Source organism: Lactuca serriola, chromosome 9, assembly GCF_051521515.1.
Source record: "Lactuca serriola cultivar US96UC23 chromosome 9, Lser_US96UC23_V15, whole genome shotgun sequence".
NCBI lineage: Eukaryota > Viridiplantae > Streptophyta > Magnoliopsida > Asterales > Asteraceae > Lactuca > Lactuca serriola.
Genome location: NC_136416.1, coordinates 111,453,275 through 111,477,564, shown reverse-complemented (window position 1 = coordinate 111,477,564; position 24,290 = coordinate 111,453,275). Strand labels below are relative to the sequence as shown.

The 24,290-nt window shown below is 34.4% G+C and overlaps 1 protein-coding gene across 1 annotated transcript; it reads left to right on the top strand.

The window, feature by feature from the left end:
* Positions 1 to 19,009: 19,009 nt before the first annotated feature.
* LOC145074422 (homeobox-leucine zipper protein ATHB-16-like) lies at positions 19,010 to 21,131 on the top strand. The gene is made up of 3 exons (XM_079020802.1): positions 19,010 to 19,203; positions 19,736 to 20,133; positions 20,564 to 21,131. The coding sequence occupies exons 1-3, from the start codon at positions 19,143 to 19,145 to the stop codon at positions 21,014 to 21,016; spliced, it is 912 nt and encodes a 303-aa protein (XP_078876928.1). The 5' UTR covers positions 19,010 to 19,142; the 3' UTR covers positions 21,017 to 21,131.
* The last annotated feature ends 3,159 nt before the right edge of the window (positions 21,132 to 24,290 follow it).

Here is a 24,290-nt window from a genome sequence, read left to right as displayed (position 1 = left end):
AATTTATGGGTGGAAGACTCGTCAGTTGGTCATCAAGAAAACAAAATTGTGTATCATTGTCTACCGCAGAAGCTGAATATGTAGCCGCAGGTAGTTGTTGTTCACAAGTCTTAGGGATGAAAACACAACTATTAGACTAATGATACAGAATGTTGTGGATACCAATCTATTGTGACTCTGAAAGTGCTATAGCGATTTCTCACAATTCAATTCAGCACTCCAAGACCAAGCATATTGAACTACGGTATCACTTCATCAAAGACCACATCCTGAAATGTAACATTGAACTAATTTTTGTCCATACTCATGAGATTGCTGATGTATTCACAAAGGCATTTGAATCTACAAAACTCAACAATTTCTTACAAATGTTAGGAATTATGAATCCCGACCCACAATTCTTTATGAATTGATTGGTACTGCAGAACATCCTTGGTCTCTGTTGTTGTCCTTATTGAAGTTATCTATGATAGATGGTTTTGATATTTCCTGTGTATTGCAACCATATATTATATTTATACTTCAATGGTCCTTATTGTTTGTTATTACTAATCTTTGTTCAAGTGTTCTCCTCAGTTCTTCTACCGTAGTCATCCATCCGATGGCAAATGATCAATCCACAATGATGTTTCAATCCGCAATCACTTTGATTGATTTTCAAACTGTTTCATTATTTTTTTAATCATGGTGTGTTATTTAATGATCCTTCATTAAATAGGAAATACATTAAAAAAACATTCTTTGTTTAACTGTCCCATTCTTTTTAAATAAACCTTGTGTCGGACCTATTTTAGGTATGATGAGAAAAAGAACGATTTCCCAAAATCAAATCCTTTTAAAATTGTTCCTATTACCCCAAGACGTCCAATCTGTTACAACTTCCCCTTTACACAGCAGATTAATCCCACCCTCACCACACGTTCTTCAGACGTGGTGTTGAAGTGACATTTCATTAAATGCTAACCCCTTTGGTAAATCTCAAAAAATAGATTAAACCTTTTCTTAATCTGTGGCTGAGATTTTCTCTCCTAATACAAGAAAATACCCAAACGTTTTACCTAATTTCACTTAGGGTAAAATCTTTTACCGCTCCAAATTAGCCACTATAAAACCCCTTCTTCTTCCACAAGAAAGGTTTATGCTTTCTGAACTTCGAACTTTTTCTTGCACTCTTTTTTCTAGCAAAGCTTCTTCAACTCCAAGAATGGTGAAATCAGGCATCTCCAAGAAACACTCCAAGGCATCTGGATCACCAACACTACTGGTTCAGACTTTGCATCAAGACACCCAATGTCAACGATTGCTTCAAGCAATTTTAGGGTTGTGTTCGAAGAGCATTCCTCCTATAATGTTGCGATCAAGTTGATGATCAAGTTTCTGTCCAATCATCTATTGTTTGGTCCCTTTGATTCATTCACAAATGTGGTTCCTCTTTCAACTCTTTTCAAATGTGCCTTCTCAGCGTATCGACCCCTCGAAAATCCTCAAGAAGTGCATCTGAACTTAGTAAATTATTCTTTGGTCATTCTGACTAAGGAAAAGTTCCTCACTGCTATCAACCTGCTAGTTCATCCTTCAATCAAGGTTTTCGCTCCAAGTATGGTGGACATCCTCTCTGCACTCTACCAAATGCATTACTAAAAGAAGATCAAAGGCATAGGCGAATTCAAGAAAAATCAGTTGTCTATGGTATGGCAATTTTTTTTCCACTTCGTGATCCACAGCCTGTCCGGCAGAATCGGAGGCACTGATAATATGGGTCTCAAGTTCCTGGAGTTGGCGTGCAGCATTTTCACTAGCCATGATGTTAACTACGGTCAAATCTTGTGGGATGACTTCTTGCAATACATTCCTAAGGAAAGTCCAAGAGAGAACCCTACCAAACTCACATTTTACAGGTTCTGGTCTCTATGCATCTCAGACCTTCATATGGATTCAAGACTTAGCATGGGAAACGACATCAATCTCTTCATCACTAAAGATCTCAAATAGGTACAATCCATCTACTGATCAATCTGCTTTTGGACCTATCAGACGGCTACCAGTCCACATTCTCTTTACTCTTGGTCTTGAAACTGTTGATGTCTCAGACCATATAGAGGCTACGAAAGGTATTGCCCCATACCTTTCTACCCCGCCTCTACAAACCACATCCGCACTCACTGTGCCTGGTAGTACCGCAGTCCCATCCTTCACCACTCTATCAAACTTGTCTTTATCATAAATACGCAAGCAGTTAGCCTCGGCTCATCAAGGTCCCCGCCACACCAAGAAACATGGAACTCCTAAGAAAAAGGATGCTCCCAAGCAAGCTGACCCTTCAAAGAAAAGAAAAATCATCCAAACTGTGCCCACAGATGATGAACCAAACGAACATCGATTTCACTCTCCCTCTATTAGTTATTCTGATGAGGACGATCAACCCATCTCGATCCTCAAGAAAAGAAAAACCAATCTCACAAACCAAATGTGTGACCGGACTGATGCCGCAGCCTCTCAAAAGGCTCCGGTAGTCATTGGGGTAGCCGCAAACCCATTCAATACCACTATCGAATACAACTCAGACATAGAAAGTGTGTCTGTTTCACCTCAACGTGGAGGCTCACCCTAGTTCACTCCCAAGGGGATGGAATTGGTTCCCGCCCTAAGGTCTCCAGGGCTTCCCGTCTACACTTCTTTTCCCTTAAGGAATTAAAATCCATCCTTTTTTTGTTTGTAACCCAAAAACTTCAAACACCTTCCCAACCGCAAGGCAATTCTTCAGCCTTTGCCAGAACTGAGCTAAGGCCATACTTGACCCCAGGTCATCATCCAACCGCAATCTTACTTACTCTTTACTTAGTTTAACTTTATCTACTTTTCTGTAATACTCTCTATTGTCCAGTATGCCTTGCATGGCTACTCTTATAGATTTGATCCCATGTAATTCTTGATTCTCTGTATATAGAGCTTGTTCTTTCTCAGGTAATACAATCTTCTTTTAAGACCAAAAAATTACATCTCTTTATTACGCATCTTAAATCTCTCCTTACTCTCAAAGTCCTTTAGAACATAACTGATTACTATTTCTCTTCGGAGCAAGTCATTCGTGACTTTATCACTAAGCTTGATCTCACTCACTAACTTGGTCTGAATGCATTCCATGTTATGAATCAACGTATGTGTATATTTGATATATCACCTGCTGTCATTTATATTTCCTTATATTTCCACAACTAACCTTCTAATAATCTAACTCTAACTTATTATTATCGTTGAGCTTTCATGATCCTTTGAGATTAACTATTCTGCAACAATACTTATTGTAACGTTTGTTCAAGTGTGTCTCAAGTTTTTCTCTCAACAGCGGAGCATACATAAGTTAGGCATACATGGCATACGATGGGAATACATGTTGGCACCTCAACTCTAGTATTTGTCGTTTGGACCCTACATATACATCCTTAACTCACCAAGGGTCATTCCCTCACCACCCTCCAGCCTTCATTTCGTCCATTGCAACCCTGGTCACTTGTGTAAGTTCCTTTGAGCTTGAAAGTGTGTATTTTGATGTCTTTAAAGCAAAGAGGAGACTGAAGAACCATCATGGAAGGTCAAAACCACTTAGATCCAGAAACACCTCACCTCAAACCTTCATTGTTAGGTATAAATTTTTGAACTTGATGAATATACCACTAGATCTTGTTAATGTTAGAAGTTTATGCTTATTAGCCCTATATTCATGGTCCTTCTCGGTATCAGCTACCCTAGACCAAATGAGTTGTCCTTTTGGATGTGTTAGGGTATTTTGGGTGATAAAAAAATGATCTTGGAGCTTCTTTTCACTCCATGCAAGTGTTGACGTGTCTTAATGGGTTAAGAAGTTGGGATTTTAGCTTTTGGGTACTTGCTAGCCATATAATGTGACAAGCGTCAAAATTCGAGTCGGTTATAGATTTGGCTAAACTTAGTTGCACTTATAGGAATGACACATACTAGACTTAGTAACTAGAATCTAATTTATAACCTACTAGAAACTTGCAAACACTTAGAACAATGGATAAGTATACTTAGATTTCAGATTGATATGTGAATTCTACAACTACTTAACTGTAATGACTATCCATATTCGAGTCATTCCTTGACTTGAACACCATTTCATGAATCATATACGCACATCATGCATTTGACCTAGTAGTAGAAATTAGGTGTGAGTCTCATTGGAACTTAAGTCAAAGTTGAAAGCTAAGACTAGTATACTTGATTCCTCAATTTCACTTGAATCTCGAAGCCACTACATTGAATGCCAATAAACCGACAAAATAAGTTACAAACATTATTTATAACTATAAAGGACTTATAATACCATTAGATAAATAGAAGTCTCAAAGATTCTATTGATTTTGATATCCAAAGATTTAAAAACTCTCAAAAACCCTAAATGACCTGAAAACCTAAATTTATGAAATTTAACGTTAAGAATTCTATAAAAATAGTTATGAACCTTATAATATGATCTTAAAATAATTAAAATTATGAAAATGCATTCAAGGAAAATATAATTTAACTCACTAACATTTACCCTTTATTTATAAATCAAAAATCAAGGTTTTATGAATAAAAAGTTGATTTAGTGCACATTTTATATAAAAATTGAGATATTTTATAAAAGAAAATGAATGAGAAAGCGTATTAAACCTCAAAACGGCCCCCTCTCTTCATTTCACTCTCATTCTTCAATAAACACACATCTCTTCTTTCTCTCTCTAAAACTGACGAACATAGATGTAGAATCTATGGTAGATATTTTTCCAGTTGATAATTCATGAGTCAAAATGCATCTCAGTATTTTTGTGCCAAAGAGATGACGAGAGAGATGAGCTATCCAAAGAGGTAGAATCCCTCTTTTCTATCTTTTCTTCGCTTTAAACCCCCCCCCCCCCCCTAATTCCTTCTCTTCCTTTTACCCACGAAAATTTCCATCAAAAACCACCATTTTGCATAAAAATATCTATCATCCATAAGGGCTCATCAAGGTAAAATCACCTAACTAAATCATGCATGCAAGTTTCTACTGTTTTCTTATGATTTTATGTGCATATTACTTCAAAAACCAACTTCAACTCCTTCATCTTCTTCAAATTTGTTTCCTTTTGGTTAAAATGGCATTTATAACATCATGGATGTGTTTTAACACCATTCATGTAGAAAAACATGGTTGCATGTTCATGATCTTAGCAAAAAATAGGTTTTCAAGTTAAGAACATAAAACTCATTTTTACGAGTTCTTAAGAAATAAGATTTTTGTATTTTAATGCGTGTGTTTAAATTATGATTTTAAATATATTTGATCTCTGGAAACATGACCATAACATGCATGGATCATTATTTGATAAAATATTTCAAAAGATTTACTCAAAGAAATGATGAAAACTCACTTTTCTAACCAATCATTACACATGCAATCTGCCAGATTTCTTTACCTGACTTTAAACTGTCATATCTCACTCATTTTTTAACCAAAACTCGAGATTCTTTTTCTTAAATATAATATTATGAGTTAACTTTCTAACCCATCTACCTCAATTGGAAAATCCAATATTTCGATTTTTAGCAATTTTTACAAAACTGTTTTTCAAACAGCACCTTTTTGTGAATGCTAGTTTGTACTGCATGTTTAAAGGTCTTATTCCTTGCTAAAAATCTAGAAAAACTTAATTTGCGCACTAAACAACATGTATTAAGAGGGACAAAAAGATATTGATTCAAAAGTCTTTGTAACATGTTGCAAAAATTGTCAAAGTAACATCAATAATCTTTACCAAAATCCCAAGAACCAAGTTTTCTCTATAATTTATTGAGCCTTTAGGCATGTTTTTCGACATCAAAAATAAGAAAACGATTTCTCGTTGTTAGTAAATTGTATGAAGATGCATTGTGGAAATTTTCAGCTCAATATATATTTTATTTGTTTTTACATGAAAATAATAAAAAATATAGAGTGTTAAAGCATATAAAATACTTACACTAGCAAATAAATTTTGGAAAAATTCATGAATTGCCTATACTATAAAACAACATCCCCATGAAGTTTGAGAAATTTTTATTACTATTTACTATTAGTTTTTATCTTATTGTTATTAAGCACAAATAAATAAAAAAGTAGGGTTCCAACTTATAAAAATCATATTTATTATTTTTAGAAGCTTCTACATATTATATAAGCTTCACAAAAAAATTTGATGAATTTTCCGCAACTTTTACTATTTTTCCAAGATTTAATGTATATTAAAAAAATTAAATAAGTGAAAAATAGTTAACCTTATCCAAACGTCAAAAAAAATTACCAGGAAATCATTTATTACATTGTAACTAATAAATAAATGCTTTACGGATTTATCTTAACAGTTTACTAGTTATTTCAATTTTCTTGGTATTAAACACACGTAAATTCTAAAACTAGGGATTTCTGTTCAAAAATGACTTTCAATAATTTTCCCAGATTATGTACACTATATATAAAGTTTAAAAAAAGTTTGGTAATTTTCCTTAACAATTTACTAATTATTCACGAATTAATATTTACTGAAGTGAATAAAACAAAGAAAATATCTAAAATGTTTGGAAACCAACTTGTATATTTTTAGCAGCTTTTATATATGTAATAACACGAATAACAAAAGTTTGGGGAATTATTGAAGCTTTTTTATATTTATCTCTATTTTGAAAAAATAAATACACAAAATTCCGAAAAATTGTGTTAAACTATTTGAAAATATATTTTATTATTATTCTCAGATTATGTAATCTATAAACAGTTACACAAAAACAATAAGAATTTTTCATGATAATTTACTATTTTTCCATGTTTTTATGATTATTCAAGGAATTAAAATGTTGAAAAATAGTTAGACAACTCAAAAATTCAAGAAAAATTATCTTAACATATTTGACTTCATATGAAATGGAAATACAAAGTTTGGAAAAGTCTAGAACTAAATTGAGTCAGTTTTTGAATATTTAATAATTGGAACACCTCTTAAAATGTTAAATATTAACATTTCAATAATAGGAATTTTCCCCTTAAACTGTTATATAACAATTGATTCTTAGAAATCTAAATTTTACAGAAAAATGTTTGTAACTTATCAATATTAAATTTTGACACAACATTGGCATAATTCTATTGTAGTAGTAAGTATACATGTGTTAGATTTCGATTAGAGACTCACTAGTGTCTACCATTATCGTAGGAATTGGTAGTGGTACAAGTGAAATGTAGCTCAAACCACCATTTGCATCATCTCAATGCATTGTGAGTATTCACGACTCCCCTTACTTTTGGTTTTTATGTTTTGGGGTGGAAAAGCATATCCAGAAAACTATTTATAGTTCGTTCTATTTAAATTGATTTGTATCAAACTTGATTGCTATATTTTGCTATGTATGTCTATGTAATTTGAAACATGAGGCCTTATCATTTTAATTCCCTAACCCTTATACTTTACTCCAACTGTTAACTCTTTGAGCCAATGGTAATTATGGATAGTGCTATTAGGAATTGATAACTCCTCACTCGCCTGATTGCTTGAGTGCATGATACCATATTAATCTATGGAATGATAAGCATAGATCTTCATATGGCATCAGCCATAGGCTTGGTTGTGAACTCATTTTTTGCTCATATACATACGAAACTAGCTTACTTGTCTTAGCAACGAACTTGGTTGCTCATTATAGCAATGAAACTTGTTTACTCATTTTAGTAACGAACTTTATTTCCCATGAGAATATGAACGTTGCATCTCATTTGGGCAACATACTTTATCTTTCATGATGACAACAAACTTTGTTTATGCAAACTCATTACTCATATTTGCAATATATTTCTATTTATGGGCACTTTATTACTCGCTTTAGCAATGAACTTCTATTCATTAAAACTTATTTACTTATTTTAGCAATGAATATTTGTCTATGGAAACTGTTACCAATATTCAGTTTATCATGATTTCAAACTATATTATGTTATAAACTTATGAGTACTCACCAACTATTCTTATAGTTGACGCTCATTTTACATGCTTTTTCAGAAATATCTAGTAAGAGGCACGTAGAGACACTTTACTTTTAGGAGCATTCGCATGTGTTGTATTTCCGTTTACATTGTAATTTCTATTAAAAATTTGTTCAAACTCATTATAATTTTGTAATGATTTTTAATTCCATGGTTGGTGTTGTCTTTTAACTTTTTCTATGAAACCCCTTGTACTGCCACGCCCCGTATTTCTGTTTTAGCGGGGCGTGACATAAAACACCATAAAGTTAGAAACATTTTGATGAAAGACATTAGTTTAGGACAGATCTGAGAATTAGACGAAAGAGCTTAAGGGAATAAGCTCTTAATAGAAGGATTAAGGGAGGGTTGCGTACATTGGGGTACGTGAGTATACTAGGTTAGCTTCACATTTTTGGTCAAGGGCTGAGTATGCTATGCGTACAGGCTGAGTACACCAAGCACACTCAGCTGTGTTGACCGGGTTTGACTTTTTAACATTTTTTACTATCACCAAGTTTGACCTAAGGGTATTTTGGGTATTTTGAGTGGTATTTGAGATTGGTCATTCTTTGATGAATAGATTACTGTTTGAGTTGGTATTCGGAGTTGTTTCCTGCTCAACTATCTTCTACAGACTAAGAGGTGATTTTTCCTCATTGTACTTATGGGTCGAAGGCACCAATGTTGGCCCACTACATTATGTATCCTAGTATAGAGGATGTTGAAATGCTATAGTGATCTGTAGATTTGCATGTTTCAGTGTTCAATGGTTATGTATTTATCTATTATCTATATATCAACATGTTATGGTTTTGAGGTTGTGGCTTTACTGCTCTGTGAATGAGTCAATAGACTAGGGTTATTCTGCCCGAGGACTGAGTAGGCCCGAGGGTATTCCAGTCTAATGACTGAGTGGACCTGTTGTACATTGGCATTCCAGTCTGATGGTTGATTGGCCTAGGGGTGTTCTAGTCCGATAACTGATTAGACACAAAATGCAATGTTATCTATGTTATGTTGCGTGGTGGTACTTTAGGGAACTCACTAAGCTTTGGCTTACAGTTTCAATATATTGTTTCGGGTACTTCAAATGATTGTAGGAAAGCAAAGGCGTGAACATGCACATCTTCCTGTTTTTATGATATTGGATTTGGGGAAAACTCTGATTATGATTATACTTTTGAAAGATTAGTTTTGTAAACCCTTTATGGTTAAAATGCGTTGTTTTTGAAAAATTTTAATTTCTATAATTTTTTGGGTGTTACAAGTTAGTATCAGAGCCTTGGTTTAGGAGAATTGGTTGAACACTCTTGTGAATCCATACTCAAACTAAGGATCTATAAATGTTTTAATAAATGGTTTTCAAAATTGTTTTCAAAAGTAACTAAGGAAATATGTGATTTGTACAATTAGCCGAAGCAAGAAAGTATACCCTAAGTTATCGTACATTTATTTGATACTATGTTTATGATAGAACAACATGCTAGTCATAGGCTGGGGGTCTTCAGGAATTTTCTGATAGAATTGCCTGATGTATGATGTCGGATAGCCTAGGGTTACTTATTGTATGAAATTGATATCATTACTATAGTTTCTTAGTGTATGTTTCTTAGTTGTACATAATTAAGATTTTATAGCCTAAGAATGTTTACCTTATCCTTATTTAATGTTCCTTGTTTGGTTGTGGGATTACGGTAGAATCAAGTATTCAAATGTCTATAGGATCCCATGTTATGTATGAATAGCATACGTGAGTGTTGCATGGTTTGTGGAAGTTTCATGGATAGTATATGTGTGAGCAACCGGCAAGATGATGAATGTCTAGCCACTCTCGAGAGAGTGAGGATAATATGTATACGTATCCTATTTGTTTTATTTGTTTTGGCAGTTTGTGATGATTCGTTGACACAAATATAGGTAGGTGTAGAAGGAAGTATGGGCCCGTATTATTGGAAGCACAGGAGTCGTATACGTAGCAAAGAATTCACAAAATCTAAGGTTTTAGTCTCGTCTTGTAATTATAGCAATGTGTATTGTGGCTTTTCTGATAAATTGTTCTTTATTTTCAGTATGGTGCTCACTAGAGGATCTGGTTCCGAAGTTGGAGTGAGTGTCCAGGCTAGTCCAGGGCTGATTGTGTTGGAAAGAGTGTCCAAGGTCGTTAAGCTGGAGCGAGTGGCCTTAGGAATTTCATTCTTCCTTGCACCTTGGCTTGAAGTCTCGCCAACAGACTTAGGTATATCGTAGGTTCGATTTTTCGGCTACCTAGTTTAGAGTGTATTTAATGCGTAGAAAACCCAATAGATTGATGATCGAATACGTGGGAGGATTGCTGCTAACATGGCTACTGTTTTCTGGGGATCGAGTTTTTTGAGTTGTTTGGGTCTATCAAGACCGTCATGATTGAGTTGTTTGATGATTTCTATGCTGCTCTTGCTGAGGCTGCTGCTACTACAGCTACTATAGTTTTTGCTGCTATGGGGATTCGAGGGAAGAGAGCTTTCCACTACTGGGACTTCAACAAGATGAAGCCCTAGGAGTTTGATGGGGTCAGTGACCTGATTGTAGCGATGAGGTGGCTATCTAATGTGGAGGGTTGTTTCTTTACATGCTATTTCCCTGCTGAACAGAAGGTCATGTGCGTCGTAATCATTCTCAGGTTGGGGGCCCAGGATTGGTGGAGACTGGTGACAGGTTCTTACACTCCTGAGTAGAGTACTGTTGTTACTTGGTAGTTGTTCTTGGAGATGTTCCATGGAAGATACATTCCCTTGGTAGAACGGGAGAGGTTGGCACAAGAGTATTTAGATCTGAGACAGACTATTGAGTCGGTGATGGATATCACCAAGATGGTTACTAATAAGGATCATTTATGCCCTGAGTTTGCTGCTTCGGAGCTGGCTTAGATGAGACGGTACTTGAGTATACTCAAGAAGGATATTCGGAATTTCTTGTCCATCCAGCGTTATGGTTCCCTCGTTGAGCTTCAGGATGCCTCGAGGAGGTGGCAGTTTGAGATAGGGATTCAGACGAAGGAGTTGAGGCAGGCTCCTATTCAGTCACAGCCTAAGGCGAAGCGGTTCAAGCCTGCTGATTTGAGACCTTGGGGATAGTAGGGTCACACTTGTGGCAAGTGTGGAAAAGTTCATGTGGGTGTTTGAAGGTCATCATATGGGTGCCACCAATGTGGCAGGGTGGCCACATTACGAGGGAGTTTTGTCAGCAGGCCCCGCTGCCGAGCACCAAGATTTGTTACCACTATGAGCAGGTTGGACATATGAGGGCCAACTATCCATTGCTCATGGCTAGACCGGCACAGACCCGAACACCAGCTACACTGAGGATCACCGATGGATGACAAGGTAAGGAGGAGGCCCTGAGGGCACGAGATCATGCTTTCTAGCTTACAGAAAAGGAGGCTGGGTGGTGCCACACTTCGTTACTGGTAAGCTTCCATTTATTATTCTGTCAATTATTATATGGTATGCTTATATTTATGATTCTGTTAGGTACCATCTGAGTGAACTCTTTGCCTGCTCTTGTGCTTTTTGACTCGGTTGCGAGTCGATCTTTTGTATCTCAGTCTTTCAGTAAGGGATTTGATATGACTATTGGGGAGGTAGAGTGTCTGTTATGGGTTTCTATCGCCAAACAACATAGAATTCATGCATCAAGTGTTTATAGGGGCTGTGTCTTGGAGATTTTTGGGTTGCCTTATTCAATTGATTTGACTCCTATCACCATGAGGGATGTGCGTGTGATAGTAGGAAATGATTTTTTGAGAAGGTTTGGTGCTAGGATGGACTACGAGGGTCAGCAGGTGGTAGTTCGAACCCTAAGTGGGGGAGAACTGGTTATCTTAGGATAGGGTACCAGGATTGGGTCAGCTTTTTGTTCCATTGCCAAGGCTCGACAGTATATTTAGCATGGTTGTTTGGGTTATCTTGCGTATGTGGTTGTTACTTGGATTGGGAAGGAGGTTTCAGTTTTCGATGTACCTGTTGTTAGGGAGTTTGCTGATGCGTTCCAGGAGGATTTATCCGGTGTTCCTCCTCAGAGGCAGGTTGAGTTAGGATCGATTTGGCTCCATGTGCGACTCTGATTGCTGAGGCTTCGCACCGATTGGCACCACCTAAGATGCAGGAGTCGTCATTATAACTTCACGAGCTTTTAGGCGAGATGTTTATCAGACGTAGTAGTTCATCGTGGGGAGCACCGATTTTGTTCGTCAAGAAGAATGATGGTTCACACCAGATGTGCATTGATTACCTAGAGTTTAACAAATTGACAGTGAAGAACCGTTACCCACTTCCGTGGATTGATGACCTCTTCGATCAGTTGTAGGGTGCATCTTTGTTCTCCAATATTGATGACCTCTTCGATCAATTGGAGGGGCAAGATGGGACCCCGGTATAATAGGCCATTTTTGGTGATTGGCAGGGTTTGCATGGTGGCATATAGAATGGATTTGTGTCAGGAGCTCGGTTAGATCCACAATACCTTCCATGTTTCCCAGCTTCGAAAGTGGGTGGTTGATGAGTCAACGGTTGTCCCTTAGGAGGATGTTCAGGTTGATGATCACCTAAATTATGTTGAAAGACCGGTGACGATCTAGGATCGGAAGACAAAGTCCTAGCGCACCAAGGTAGTGTCTTTGGTCAAGGTTTAGTGGCAGCATCGGATTGGTTCCGAATGGACGTGGGAACCCGAGTCGGAGATGAGGGATCATTACCTTGAGTTGTTCACGACAGCAGGCTTCGAGGATGAAGTCTAGTTCAAGTGGTGGAAAATTGTAACATCATATGATGAGGTATTTCCTTTTTTAACCCTACGTATAAAGATTGTTTGCATTTTAGCCGTTGTGTATGGAAAGTGTTGCAAAATGGCCCATAGTGGCATTTTGTAATTAGTGGGAGGAGCACACGTACGTTGGTTGTATGTGACGGCACCTCACACCCTAATATTTAGGGTTTGGACCCTATATAAACATCATTAAATCACTAAGGCTCATTCTTTCACCAACCTTTAGCCCCCATTTTGTCTGTTGCAACCCTAATCTCAGGTGTTCCTTTGAGCTTAAAAGTGTGTGTTTTGGTTTCTTTGAAGCAAAGAAGGGATTGAAGAACCATCTTGGAAGATCAAGACCACTTAGATCCAGAAACACCTCACTTACAAGCTTCATTTTGAGGCATAAAGTTCTGAACTTGATGATCATACCTCTAGATCTTGTTAATGTTAGAAGTTTATGCTTATTATCCCTATATTCTTGGTCCTTTTGGGTATGAGCTACCCTAGACTAAATAAGTTGTCCTTTTGGATGTTTTTGTATAGTTTGAGTGATAAAAATGTGATTTTAGACCTTATTTTCACTCCATGCAAGTGTTGAGGTGTCCTTGGATTAAGAAGTTAGGGTTTTAGCTTTTAGGCACTCGCTAGCCATGCAACACCATAAAGTTGGAAACCTTATGATGATGAACATTAGTTTAGGGTCAAATTTGAGAATTAGACGAAAGAGATTAAAGGAATAAGCTCTTAATAGAAGGATTAAGGGAGTGCTATGTACGTTGGGTAGATGGATTGGTACGCTAAGCGTACCAGGTCAGCTTAACATTTTTGGTTAAGAGCTAAGTTCGCCCCACGTACAGGCTGAGTACGGCGATTGTACTCAGTTGTGTTGACCAAGTTTTAGTTTTTGACTTTTTTTTACGTTAACCAAGTTTGACCTAAGGGTATTCTAGGTATTTTGAGTGGTATTCGAGACTGGTCATTATTTGATGAATGGGTTACCGTTTGAGCTGATATTTGAAGTCGTGTCCTGTTCAGCGATCTTCTTTTGACTAAAAGGTGACATTTCCTCACTTTATGTGTGGGTCGAAGGCACCAATGTCGGCCCACTGTATTATGTATCCTAGTATAGAGGATGTTGAAATGTTATGGTGATATGTAGATCTGCTAGTTTGAGTGTTTATTGGTTATGTGTTTATCTGTTATGTATATGTCAACATGATTGCTTTTGGGGTTGTCAGTTTACTGCTCTGTATGTGACCTAATAGACCAGGGGTATTCCAGTCCGATGACTGAGTGGACCCATAGATATTCCACTCTGATGACTGAGTGGACCCGAGGGTATTCCAGTCCAATGACTGAGTGGACCCGTTGTATATTGGCATTCAATTCCGATGAAAAATTAGGCTAGGGGTATTCTAGTCTGATTACCGATTGGACCTAGCATGCAATGTTATTTATGTTATTTTGTGTGGTGGTACTTTGGGGGAACTCACTAGGCTTTGGCTTACAGTGTCAATTTATTGCTTCAGGTATTTTAGATGATCGTGGGAAAGAGAAGGCGTGATCGTGCACATCTTCCTGTTTTTATGATATTAGATATGGGGAAAAATATGATTATGATTATACTTTTGAAATAATGGTTTTGTAAACACTTTATTATTAAAATGGATTGTTTTTTGAAAATTGTAAATTTCTATTATTTTTAGGATGTTACACAGTACACATGACCCATGACCTGTATGTCATGCATGTGTCTTAACACGACAATATAATCCTCTACCACCGAATGAACACGACCCGATACCCATATGTCATCCGTATGTCTTAACTTGACACTATAAGCTACAAGCACCCAATGCATATGACCCAGGACACATGTGATCCATGGGTATTAACCTTACACTATAAGCCACTATCACCCAATTCACACTACCTTAGACCCATATGTCATCCACGGATCTTAACATGACACTATAAGCCATTACTACCCAATGTGCATAACCCAGGACCCATATGTCTTCCGTGGGTCTTAACGTGACACTATAAGCCACTCCTACTTATTTCACACGACCCACGGCTCATATGTCATCCATCGGTCTTAACTTGACACTTTAAGCCACTACTACCCAATACAAATGACTCGTGACCCATTTGTCATCTATGGTTCTTTACATAACACTATAAGTCACTACCACCTAATTCACATAACCCATGACACCATAAGCCGCTACCACCCAATATAGATATAGATGACCCATAGCTAGTGAACCCTAACCTATTGTCACTTTTTATCAATGGGTCGTAATTTTCAATTCTTTAAACTCAAAATATGTCCTTTATACAAAAAAATGTTATTTCCTTTTGTTCTTTATGCACATTAATACGAAAATTACCCTTTCTATCTCGCTGCAACTACTTTAAAAAATTTGCGCTTATGTGTATTTAACAGTTTGAATTTTTCATTACTGGAGATACAAAAAAATTTGGAAGTCCTTTCCCTCCAACCTACACACGTTAAGTCTTTATAGGGTCAGTTACCTTATTAGAAATAGGGATTACATTTTTTTTCATCATCTCCGGTGTCTCATTGATCCAAATCTACATTTCTTCATTATGTTTGTACATTGACTTTGGCGATAAATGTTTTCGGCCATCTAAAATTTATTTTTGTTTACTATTATTGTGATCATCGTTTCTTGTTCTTCGATCAACATGATCTTATCATATACAATAAATTGGTATTGTCGACTTCTCAAAATCATAGACCACATCCAATGCACCTACATCTACTACCAAAACCACAAAACCTATATTATCGACACCATCCTCAGCACCGACATCGATCACTACCACATCCTCAATACCTACATATACAACCAAAAGTTCAACACCTACATCATCGACACCATCCTCAACACCTACATCTACAACCAAAACTGAGTACCTACATCATCGACATTATCCTCATCATCGACATCGACTACCACATTATCAACACCTTCATCTACTACCACAACATCAATACTTTCATTGACACCGGTACCATCAACACCTACAGTAACTACCACATCTTCCTTACCTAAACCAACTACCGCATCCTCAACAGGTACATCTATCCCAACACATACCCTAGAATCCACCCCATCACCAACACTAACAACCGTAACTACATCCACAACAAATGGTAATGGATCTATTGTTGAAACTATAAGCAGTCAAAGCAATTTTGCTACTTATGGACCAGATGGACGTTTAAATATTGATGTTTGGAAAAAAAATGTGAGTTAGCGATCATACCTTACATAAGTTTTTCAATATCTAATCTCCTGGTCTACACTTACATATGAATTCAAAACTGAAACTATCATATTATTCACACGATGTTGCAACCAGGCCCGTGTGCTAGCTATATTAGTAAATCCTTTCTTCAAAGAGTAGATGTAGAAGGATACACTTAAGGAAAATTAAGCAAAAAAAATGTTGGAATTATATTGGGAAGAGTTCAAGGTAGTTAATTATATGTTTTAAATTATTATTTTGGTAAACATTTACATTGATGCGTAGAAAAACTATTGTTGGGATGAAGTAAAAGACACACAAGTGAGGAAAGCTTGGGAAAGTAAAGCAACACAAAGTTATGGCCAATATCTCTACAACATGCGAAAACATAAACATAAACATAACTAGCAGGAAACCACCTAATATCACACAAGAATTCTGGAGCTCCTAGCAAGCAAAATGGAATACAGATGAATAAAAGCAAAAATCCGATCAGAAGAAGATCAATAGGTGTAATGGGGAGGCTGATGGAATACCACAACTTACCCATAATGCTGGATCCGCTTCTCATTTGAAGGTTACTTGATTTGGTGACATTTTTTTAATGGTTCATCAAAATTGGCATGTTTATCATTGTTGTGTATATATATTTTATATTTTATCGTATTTATGTAAAAGAGAAAATTAGTATATGATCCACCACATAGTGAATTGTTCTTCTATACACATACGGGGAATGACAATCGAGTCACATTTACAAATGAAAAAGATAGAAAAATTCATGTAACATTCATTTCCGTGAAACATTTTATATTGTAAACTTCATGTTATTCATAAATTTGATATCTTTTTAAATTATTATTATTTTATAGACAGCCTTTACATAGAAAAAAGAAGAGTTGGAATTGGCTCATATGCAAAGGTGGTTCCCATTATTAATGGTACAATAGAAGTATCTAATTACATTCTGGAAAAAAATGTTGAACCGGAAGAATTGTGGGAGCTTCTTAATCAGCAAAAATAGCAAAATGAAGAACTTTAGGAGATAATGAATGCCAAAGATAACCAAGACAAAAAAAGAATTGAGCAACTTAATAAACAACTACAATCAGCAATGGCTTTTATTAATGTTTTTAAAGACCTCCAAACTAGTATATCATAAAGTGTTAATTTGTTTATTGCAAAGTCTGTATTTTAGATTAGCCATTTTTCATGTTCGATGTAATAAATATTTATTAATGATATATTTTTTTAATTTATTTATTAGTAAAAAATAACTTGGATTTATTTTGTAAATTAATTATCCATCCGTAGCTATCTAGCTTTGCAACAAAAATATTCATACGTAATTTGCTATGGAATCTGTTATAGAATATAGACCATGGATTTTGCTAGGGATTCATCACCACAGATTTAGCTAGGGATTCATCACCATATATTTTTCTAGGGATTCATTACAACGGATTTAGCTACAGATTCATCACCATGGATTTTGTTAGGGATTCATCACAACAGAATTAGCTAGGGATTTATCCGGATTTTGCTAGGGATTAATCACCACATATTTAACTAGGGATTCAACACCATAGAATTTACTACGGATCCACTATAACGGAATTTGTGACGGAAGAACTACTACATAATTCGCAATGAAATCCTACTACAAAATACATGACAAAATACAATATACAACGTATTTCATTCTGTTGTCACATTTGCGACGGAATTGTTGTTTCCGTTGCAAACCCTTGCTACGGGGTTTTTAGGGACGAAAATGGGTTGTTTAAAATTCTATTGATATTCGAATTTTGCAATGAAATTTGAATTTTTTGCAACGGATTCCTTCTCTAGCAAATATCAACTTTTTCTTGTAGTGATATTTTTAAGATCTTAAAAAAAATGTCTCTTCTATAGTCATCGTTTTGTCTAGGTTGATTGGATAAACAAACCAATATCCTTAGATACATAAAGCCATATCCATCTTTGAGTTCCTTCATCATCTTCTTTAAGTTCTTCTTTATGTTCATACATGCTTCGCGATCCTCAACAAGAGAATATAAGTTGTGTTTCTTGATGAGTTGCAATTCATTCAACAAATTGTCGAGGTAATAAAGATTCTCCTTTCTTGCACTCAATCAATTCCGGCTATAATTCATGAAATTCGATTTCTAGATTTATATTTAGGGTTTTCATGTGTCTACATATGAATACATGAACTTCTGGGATTTTATAGATGAATACATATATACACACATGAACTTCAACATGGGAACACATGAACTCAATTTTTGCAGATAAATACACGAGAACTTTGGGGGTTTTTTTTATCAAATGAGTACATACACACAAACGAATTAGAAAAACAACTGACCCATAAAAACCATCTCCTGAAAAGTTCATGTTTCGTCGAAAAATTATGAATGTCAGAAATGATAACGGAGTCTCATCGGAATTGTAAATAATACCGGAAACCGGCTAAACCCGCACCAAACGTTCATAAAGATTGATTGTGAATAAGATAACAAATTTAATGGGTAGGTACAGACAAATAAAAATAAAAATCAAAATCAAAAAATAAAAAAAGATAAATATATATAAATCAAAAAATATCTTATCTTTTTAAGTTATTTAATAATATTTATTTTGTGATAATTTTTCAAAACTTATAATTTTACGGTACCTACAAATTTTTAGAACCCGTATATAAATATTTATAATATTGTTATATGTTTATAAAATAGTTTATGAAAAGACGTTTTGGAGGATATATAATTTCTTTTCAAAAAATTATCTTTTAATTTTTATTTATGTTTCTTATAAGAAAAGGCCAGTGAATGACACCCCACCCCACAACTTGTTCATACACAGCTTCTTCTTGCTTGGTTGTATAAAAGTCACTCAGATTTTGAGAAAGACACAACAACAAAATTAATTTTCCCCTCTCTCCTTTCTCCATTCGTCAGCTTCAAGATTTTTCTTTTTATCTCAAAGACCCACAAAACAATATTCTAGATTTTGCTTCAATTTCTTCGAAGTTATGAAGAGGAACTTCGGTTGCTCTGATTCATTGACTCATTTTCTCTCACACCCACTTGAAGGTATTCATCGATGGCAGATTCTTATTTGCAGAATATAATAGTATAATCCAGAGCAATTATGCGTTACTTACTTGTATATCATGATTCATGCATTAAAAGTTACACCTTGTTCTTGATACGTCAATTTTCTTGTGCTTTTGTAAAAAAGAAATGGTCTTCTGCATCATCTTTATGCAGTTCTTTAACATTTCTACTATTTTATATTGAGAAAGATCTTGAATTTTACACTCTCTTTTCTTTTTCTTTCTGAATTTGAATTTCAAGAAACCATAATTCCATATCTTATCATATTGGGTAAAATTTGAGTTTGGAAATTCCACCTGATCTCTTTGATATTCGAAAATCGTTTGAAACAAATTTATCTTGTTGACTGTGTCATGTTCTTAAGTTGAAATTATCTTTGATCTTTGGCTTAAACCAAATATTCTTTGCTGAATTTTACTTTTGAAAGGTGGATAGATTGAGGTTAAAATAGTCAGAGCTAGAGTTTTTTTAGTTAAAAAATAATGTTCTTCTCTTGTTCATGACTCAGGGGAGATGAAAGCTGAAGAAGAGTGCCTTTACAATGGAGAATTTCAGTCAATGGTAGACGGCAGCGGCAGTGGCAGTGGCGGCGGCGATGGTGAAGATTACGGTGGAGAAGAAACAGGACAATTTAGTGACAAAAAGAGAAGATTAAGTAATCATCAAGTGAAATCGTTGGAGAAAATATTTGAAGTTGATAACAAACTTGACCCAGAAAGGAAAGTGAAAGTGGCGCAAGATTTGGGTTTGCAACCACGGCAGGTGGCGATTTGGTTCCAGAACCGCCGTGCACGGTGGAAGACAAAACAGTTGGAGAGAGATTACAATCTTCTTAAGTCTAATTATGATGCTCTTAAGCATAATTATCATAAGCTTGAGCAAGAGAAAGAAAGCATAATCAATGAGGTAATTTAATCACTCGCACAAATCTTTATTTTTTATCTATTTATTAATTATTTATTTAAATTATTTTTTTTAATTATATGCTGTAAAGTTGAAAATCACATCAAGGCCGGTTCCATTTTAGAAATTGTGTTAAAATAAAAAGTGATTGTATAATTCGTTTGTAATTACATCAAAACTATGTTATTATATAAAATTAATTAACAATCTGAAATATATTTATATTTAACCTTAAAAATATTCACAAATGAGATTGTTTATAAGTTAAAACAGATAATTAATATTTATCATGAAAATTACTCTAACTTATTTTTTAGTTAGTAAAAGAAAATTGTATTAGAATTAATTATGTAACTTGTTTATCATAAATATTGATTTAATCTTTGAAACCTCATTTATAAACATCGATTTCATTTCTTCCATTTTTTTGCAGTTGATAGAGCTAAAAGCAAAGCTTCACGAGGAAACAACCGAAAGAAATGATGAGTTCGAGAACAGAGAAAATATTTTGTTCTTGGGATCTGATCCGACGAATACAAACCATGAAGTATACACAAGTTTAAACTACGAAAAAACTCGAAAATCACTAGACTTAAAAGATGGATTTTCTGATAGCGATTCAAGTGGGGTTTTAAACGAAGAAAACATGAATGTTAGCAACGCTAATGGAAGTTCGTTGCTAAATATAGCAACTTTTGGGCTCTCTTCTCTTTGTTCATCGTCAGCTACGAATTCAAATCATACAGAACATATAGATCCTACAAGGACATATCAAGAACAATCAGATCCGTATTTAGTAAGTAATGTTGAGGATGAGTCATGCAACATTTTTTTGGTCGATCAAGCCCCTAACCTTTGTTGGTACTTTCGGGATCACACAAACTAGTGATTAAATGGGTTTATATAGTTTGTAGTTTAAGTACGAAGAAGCTTATGAAAATGAATAATTATATAATATTTTGAAATTTTAATGAAATATATTAAAATTGTGACAGTGATAATACGACAGGGCATATATATGTTTTACTAATAAATATGTTAAAAAGGCATGCCGTTTTTAATTCTCATACAATGGTAAGACAATGTGTTGTGGTCACCCACACCGAGGGTGCGGCCCAAAGGCCCAAAGATGGTCCCGTGATTCGGAGATCCTATCGTGACATTAGTTCCGATGGCTTTCAACTAAATTGAATTTCTTTTAACAAAATGTAAATACATACTTAGTTTCCAATAATATTAAACAACCATTTTACTCTGAGTTTCAAACATAAGTTTATATAAGTTGTATAATTTAAAGATGGAATCGTCTTAATTCGTTATCATCTTCATCCCTCCATTTGATGATGGGTCATAACACCGTTTGCCACAACAATCGTAGAAGAAACAACCGACATTTTGGCTGATGAGGCTGAATGTTCATGCGATAGTTCATGATTCGAAAAAAGAGTGTAAATTATTTAGATAGGCATTGATACACTCCATTACAAAAATGTACATCCACACTTGGTTAAATAGCAAATATAATTGTTCTTATTTCATGGGATGAGTATTTATAAATGCATAGGGAAAAACTAGATGAGAAAGTATTTATATTTTTATGAAGGTGTCGTTAACGGTTATGGAAAAACAACAGTTATGTAAACTGTTGAATGCGAATTGAGTACTCCTTCACAAGCTCTATATATACTTTAATGATAAACATGATCTAAAACTTTAAGCTTTTTGTGACTCAGAATGGGTAGGTTTTCCCATATTCCTCTTAAATGTGACAACATAGCTGCTATCTACATTGCTACTAACCCTGTCTTTCACGAAAGGACTAAACCAATCGAGATCAACTATCACATTGTAAGGGAGAAGATTCAAGAAGGATTAGTTCAATTGTAAGATGTTGATACTAAGAGCATCCACAATGGTGAGTTCAATGGGAAAGTTGAATGAGGTGGCAAATCCATGTGTCATTCAATGGATGAAAATCAACCATTGTAAGATGCCACCTTGGCATTCAATGGATTTGGAGTTCAATGGTCATTGAACTCTTCAATGGAAAAAAGGAAAGTTTTAATTCTTAAATATTTACTATAAATTGCATTTTGTAACATTCTATTGAACTTTGTAGAGTTCAATGCATTGTAGAGAAAAATATAATAGAGTTGTATGGATTGTAAAATGATGATGTGTCAATCCATTGACCTCTATGGAGTTCAATGCATTGTGGATGCCCTAATAACCAGTTGGCTGATATTCTAACAAAACATCTTCATCGATCAAAACATTCAGAAGCTACAACCAAGCTTGGGTTACGCAATGCTCATCAGCATGAATAACATGAAGGGGGATGTTACGATACGTAGTTGGATGATTAGAAGTATGGTCAAGTTGTTAAACAGTTGTTAAGACATATCTGTTATGAATTAGTTAGCATAAGGGTATTTTAGTCGTTTACACTACTTATTCAGTTAGATGGTCATTTGATGAGTATATAGTGTAGATTGTATTCTGTAATTGGTTAATCAATGAATGAATAATTTCATTCTCAATCAATTTCTTATTTCCAGAGTAACAATTCTTGTTTTGCGAAAGTATGATTGCTTGTGCCAACAATCGAATTTTACACGCATTCCTTTTTTGCATCTACATGTACAACATTATGAAGCTTATATTAAATCAAATGTAACTAGTGATTATTAATTTTCAACATTCGAATTTTACATGCATTCCTTTTTTGCATCTTTTATGGAGTCGCTGAAAAACCATAAGTTAAAAGGTGCTTAGGAGGGAAATGAAGGTGGCATGAGGTTATTGAGTCTCCAGGAATTTAAGATCAGGACCATAAGATGTTTTGTGATGTGGTTTAAATTGGTGCTAAATAATAAGATTAATAATGATAATAAAGGATAAAATTGTTATTTTAAATTGGTGCGAAATAATAAGGGTAATAATCATAATAAAGGACAAATTTGTTATTTTATATATAAATATTATCTTTTGGTAATTAATTAAAAAAGAATGTCATGGATTGGTAAAATATTTTTCTTACTAAGGATATGATTTATTTTTACTATTTCATCTATGACTATGAGCCTTATTTAATGGATGTCGAGGGACATCCAATGCATGGAATTTGAGATAAGTATTTAATACAAATGAGACGCTCTACATTTGTCTTTCTACAATCGATCCAACAAAATTATGATTATACTTAAAGCTAAATGTTTAAAATTAAAAAGAAGCCCTCAAATTATCTTCATTTAGTATTTAACTTCAACTTAATATTTATCACATTTAATTATTATAATATTTTCTATAATTAATACTTTAATTAAGTTTTTATATGTATCCTTAAACACATATTAGAAAATCCTTAGAAAATCCCTATTTTACGATCGAAGATACTTAATGAACTAAGAATATGGGTGACCTCCATTTGTAGCATTATTTTAAACTTTGTACGCTTTTCTTTACATGCAAAAAGAAATTATACTTTTTTTAAATGGAGTATACTTTTTCCCCTATAATGTATAAAAAAACATTACTTTACTAAAATAGTGGTTAGATGAATGATTGCATCTTTAAATCTCGAGGTACGATAACAACAAAAGTAATTTTTCAAAAAGAGATTACGATTAGTTATAAAATCTCATCTAATCGTTGCTAAAATATATATGTGGTTAAAGTAATTTTTTTTTCAATTCTGCTAGTTTAAAAAAATTATTCACTTATAATAATAAATCTTGTTTTATATTTTAATGGCACTCTTATAAAAATAGATAGTATCTTAGTAATCAAATATTGCAATAAAAAATTAGATATCATAATAAACAAATCGATCGATAAAATATATTACGATTTTTTGCATTTAAACCTACGAAAATCAATATATATATATATATATATATATATATATATATATATATATATATATATATATATATATATATATATATATAATAACAAAAGATAACATCAACAAGATTTATATTTTTATATTTTCATTTTCTAATAAATATACCCAAATTATAAATATTAAATAGGAGAACAGCTAATGCTATGCTATAAATTAAGCAATAGCAATAAAAAGTATTATATATAGAATCAAGACTATAGAGTATGATAGTGGGGTCACCAACTCATCACAAAACCATATATTATATTAACTC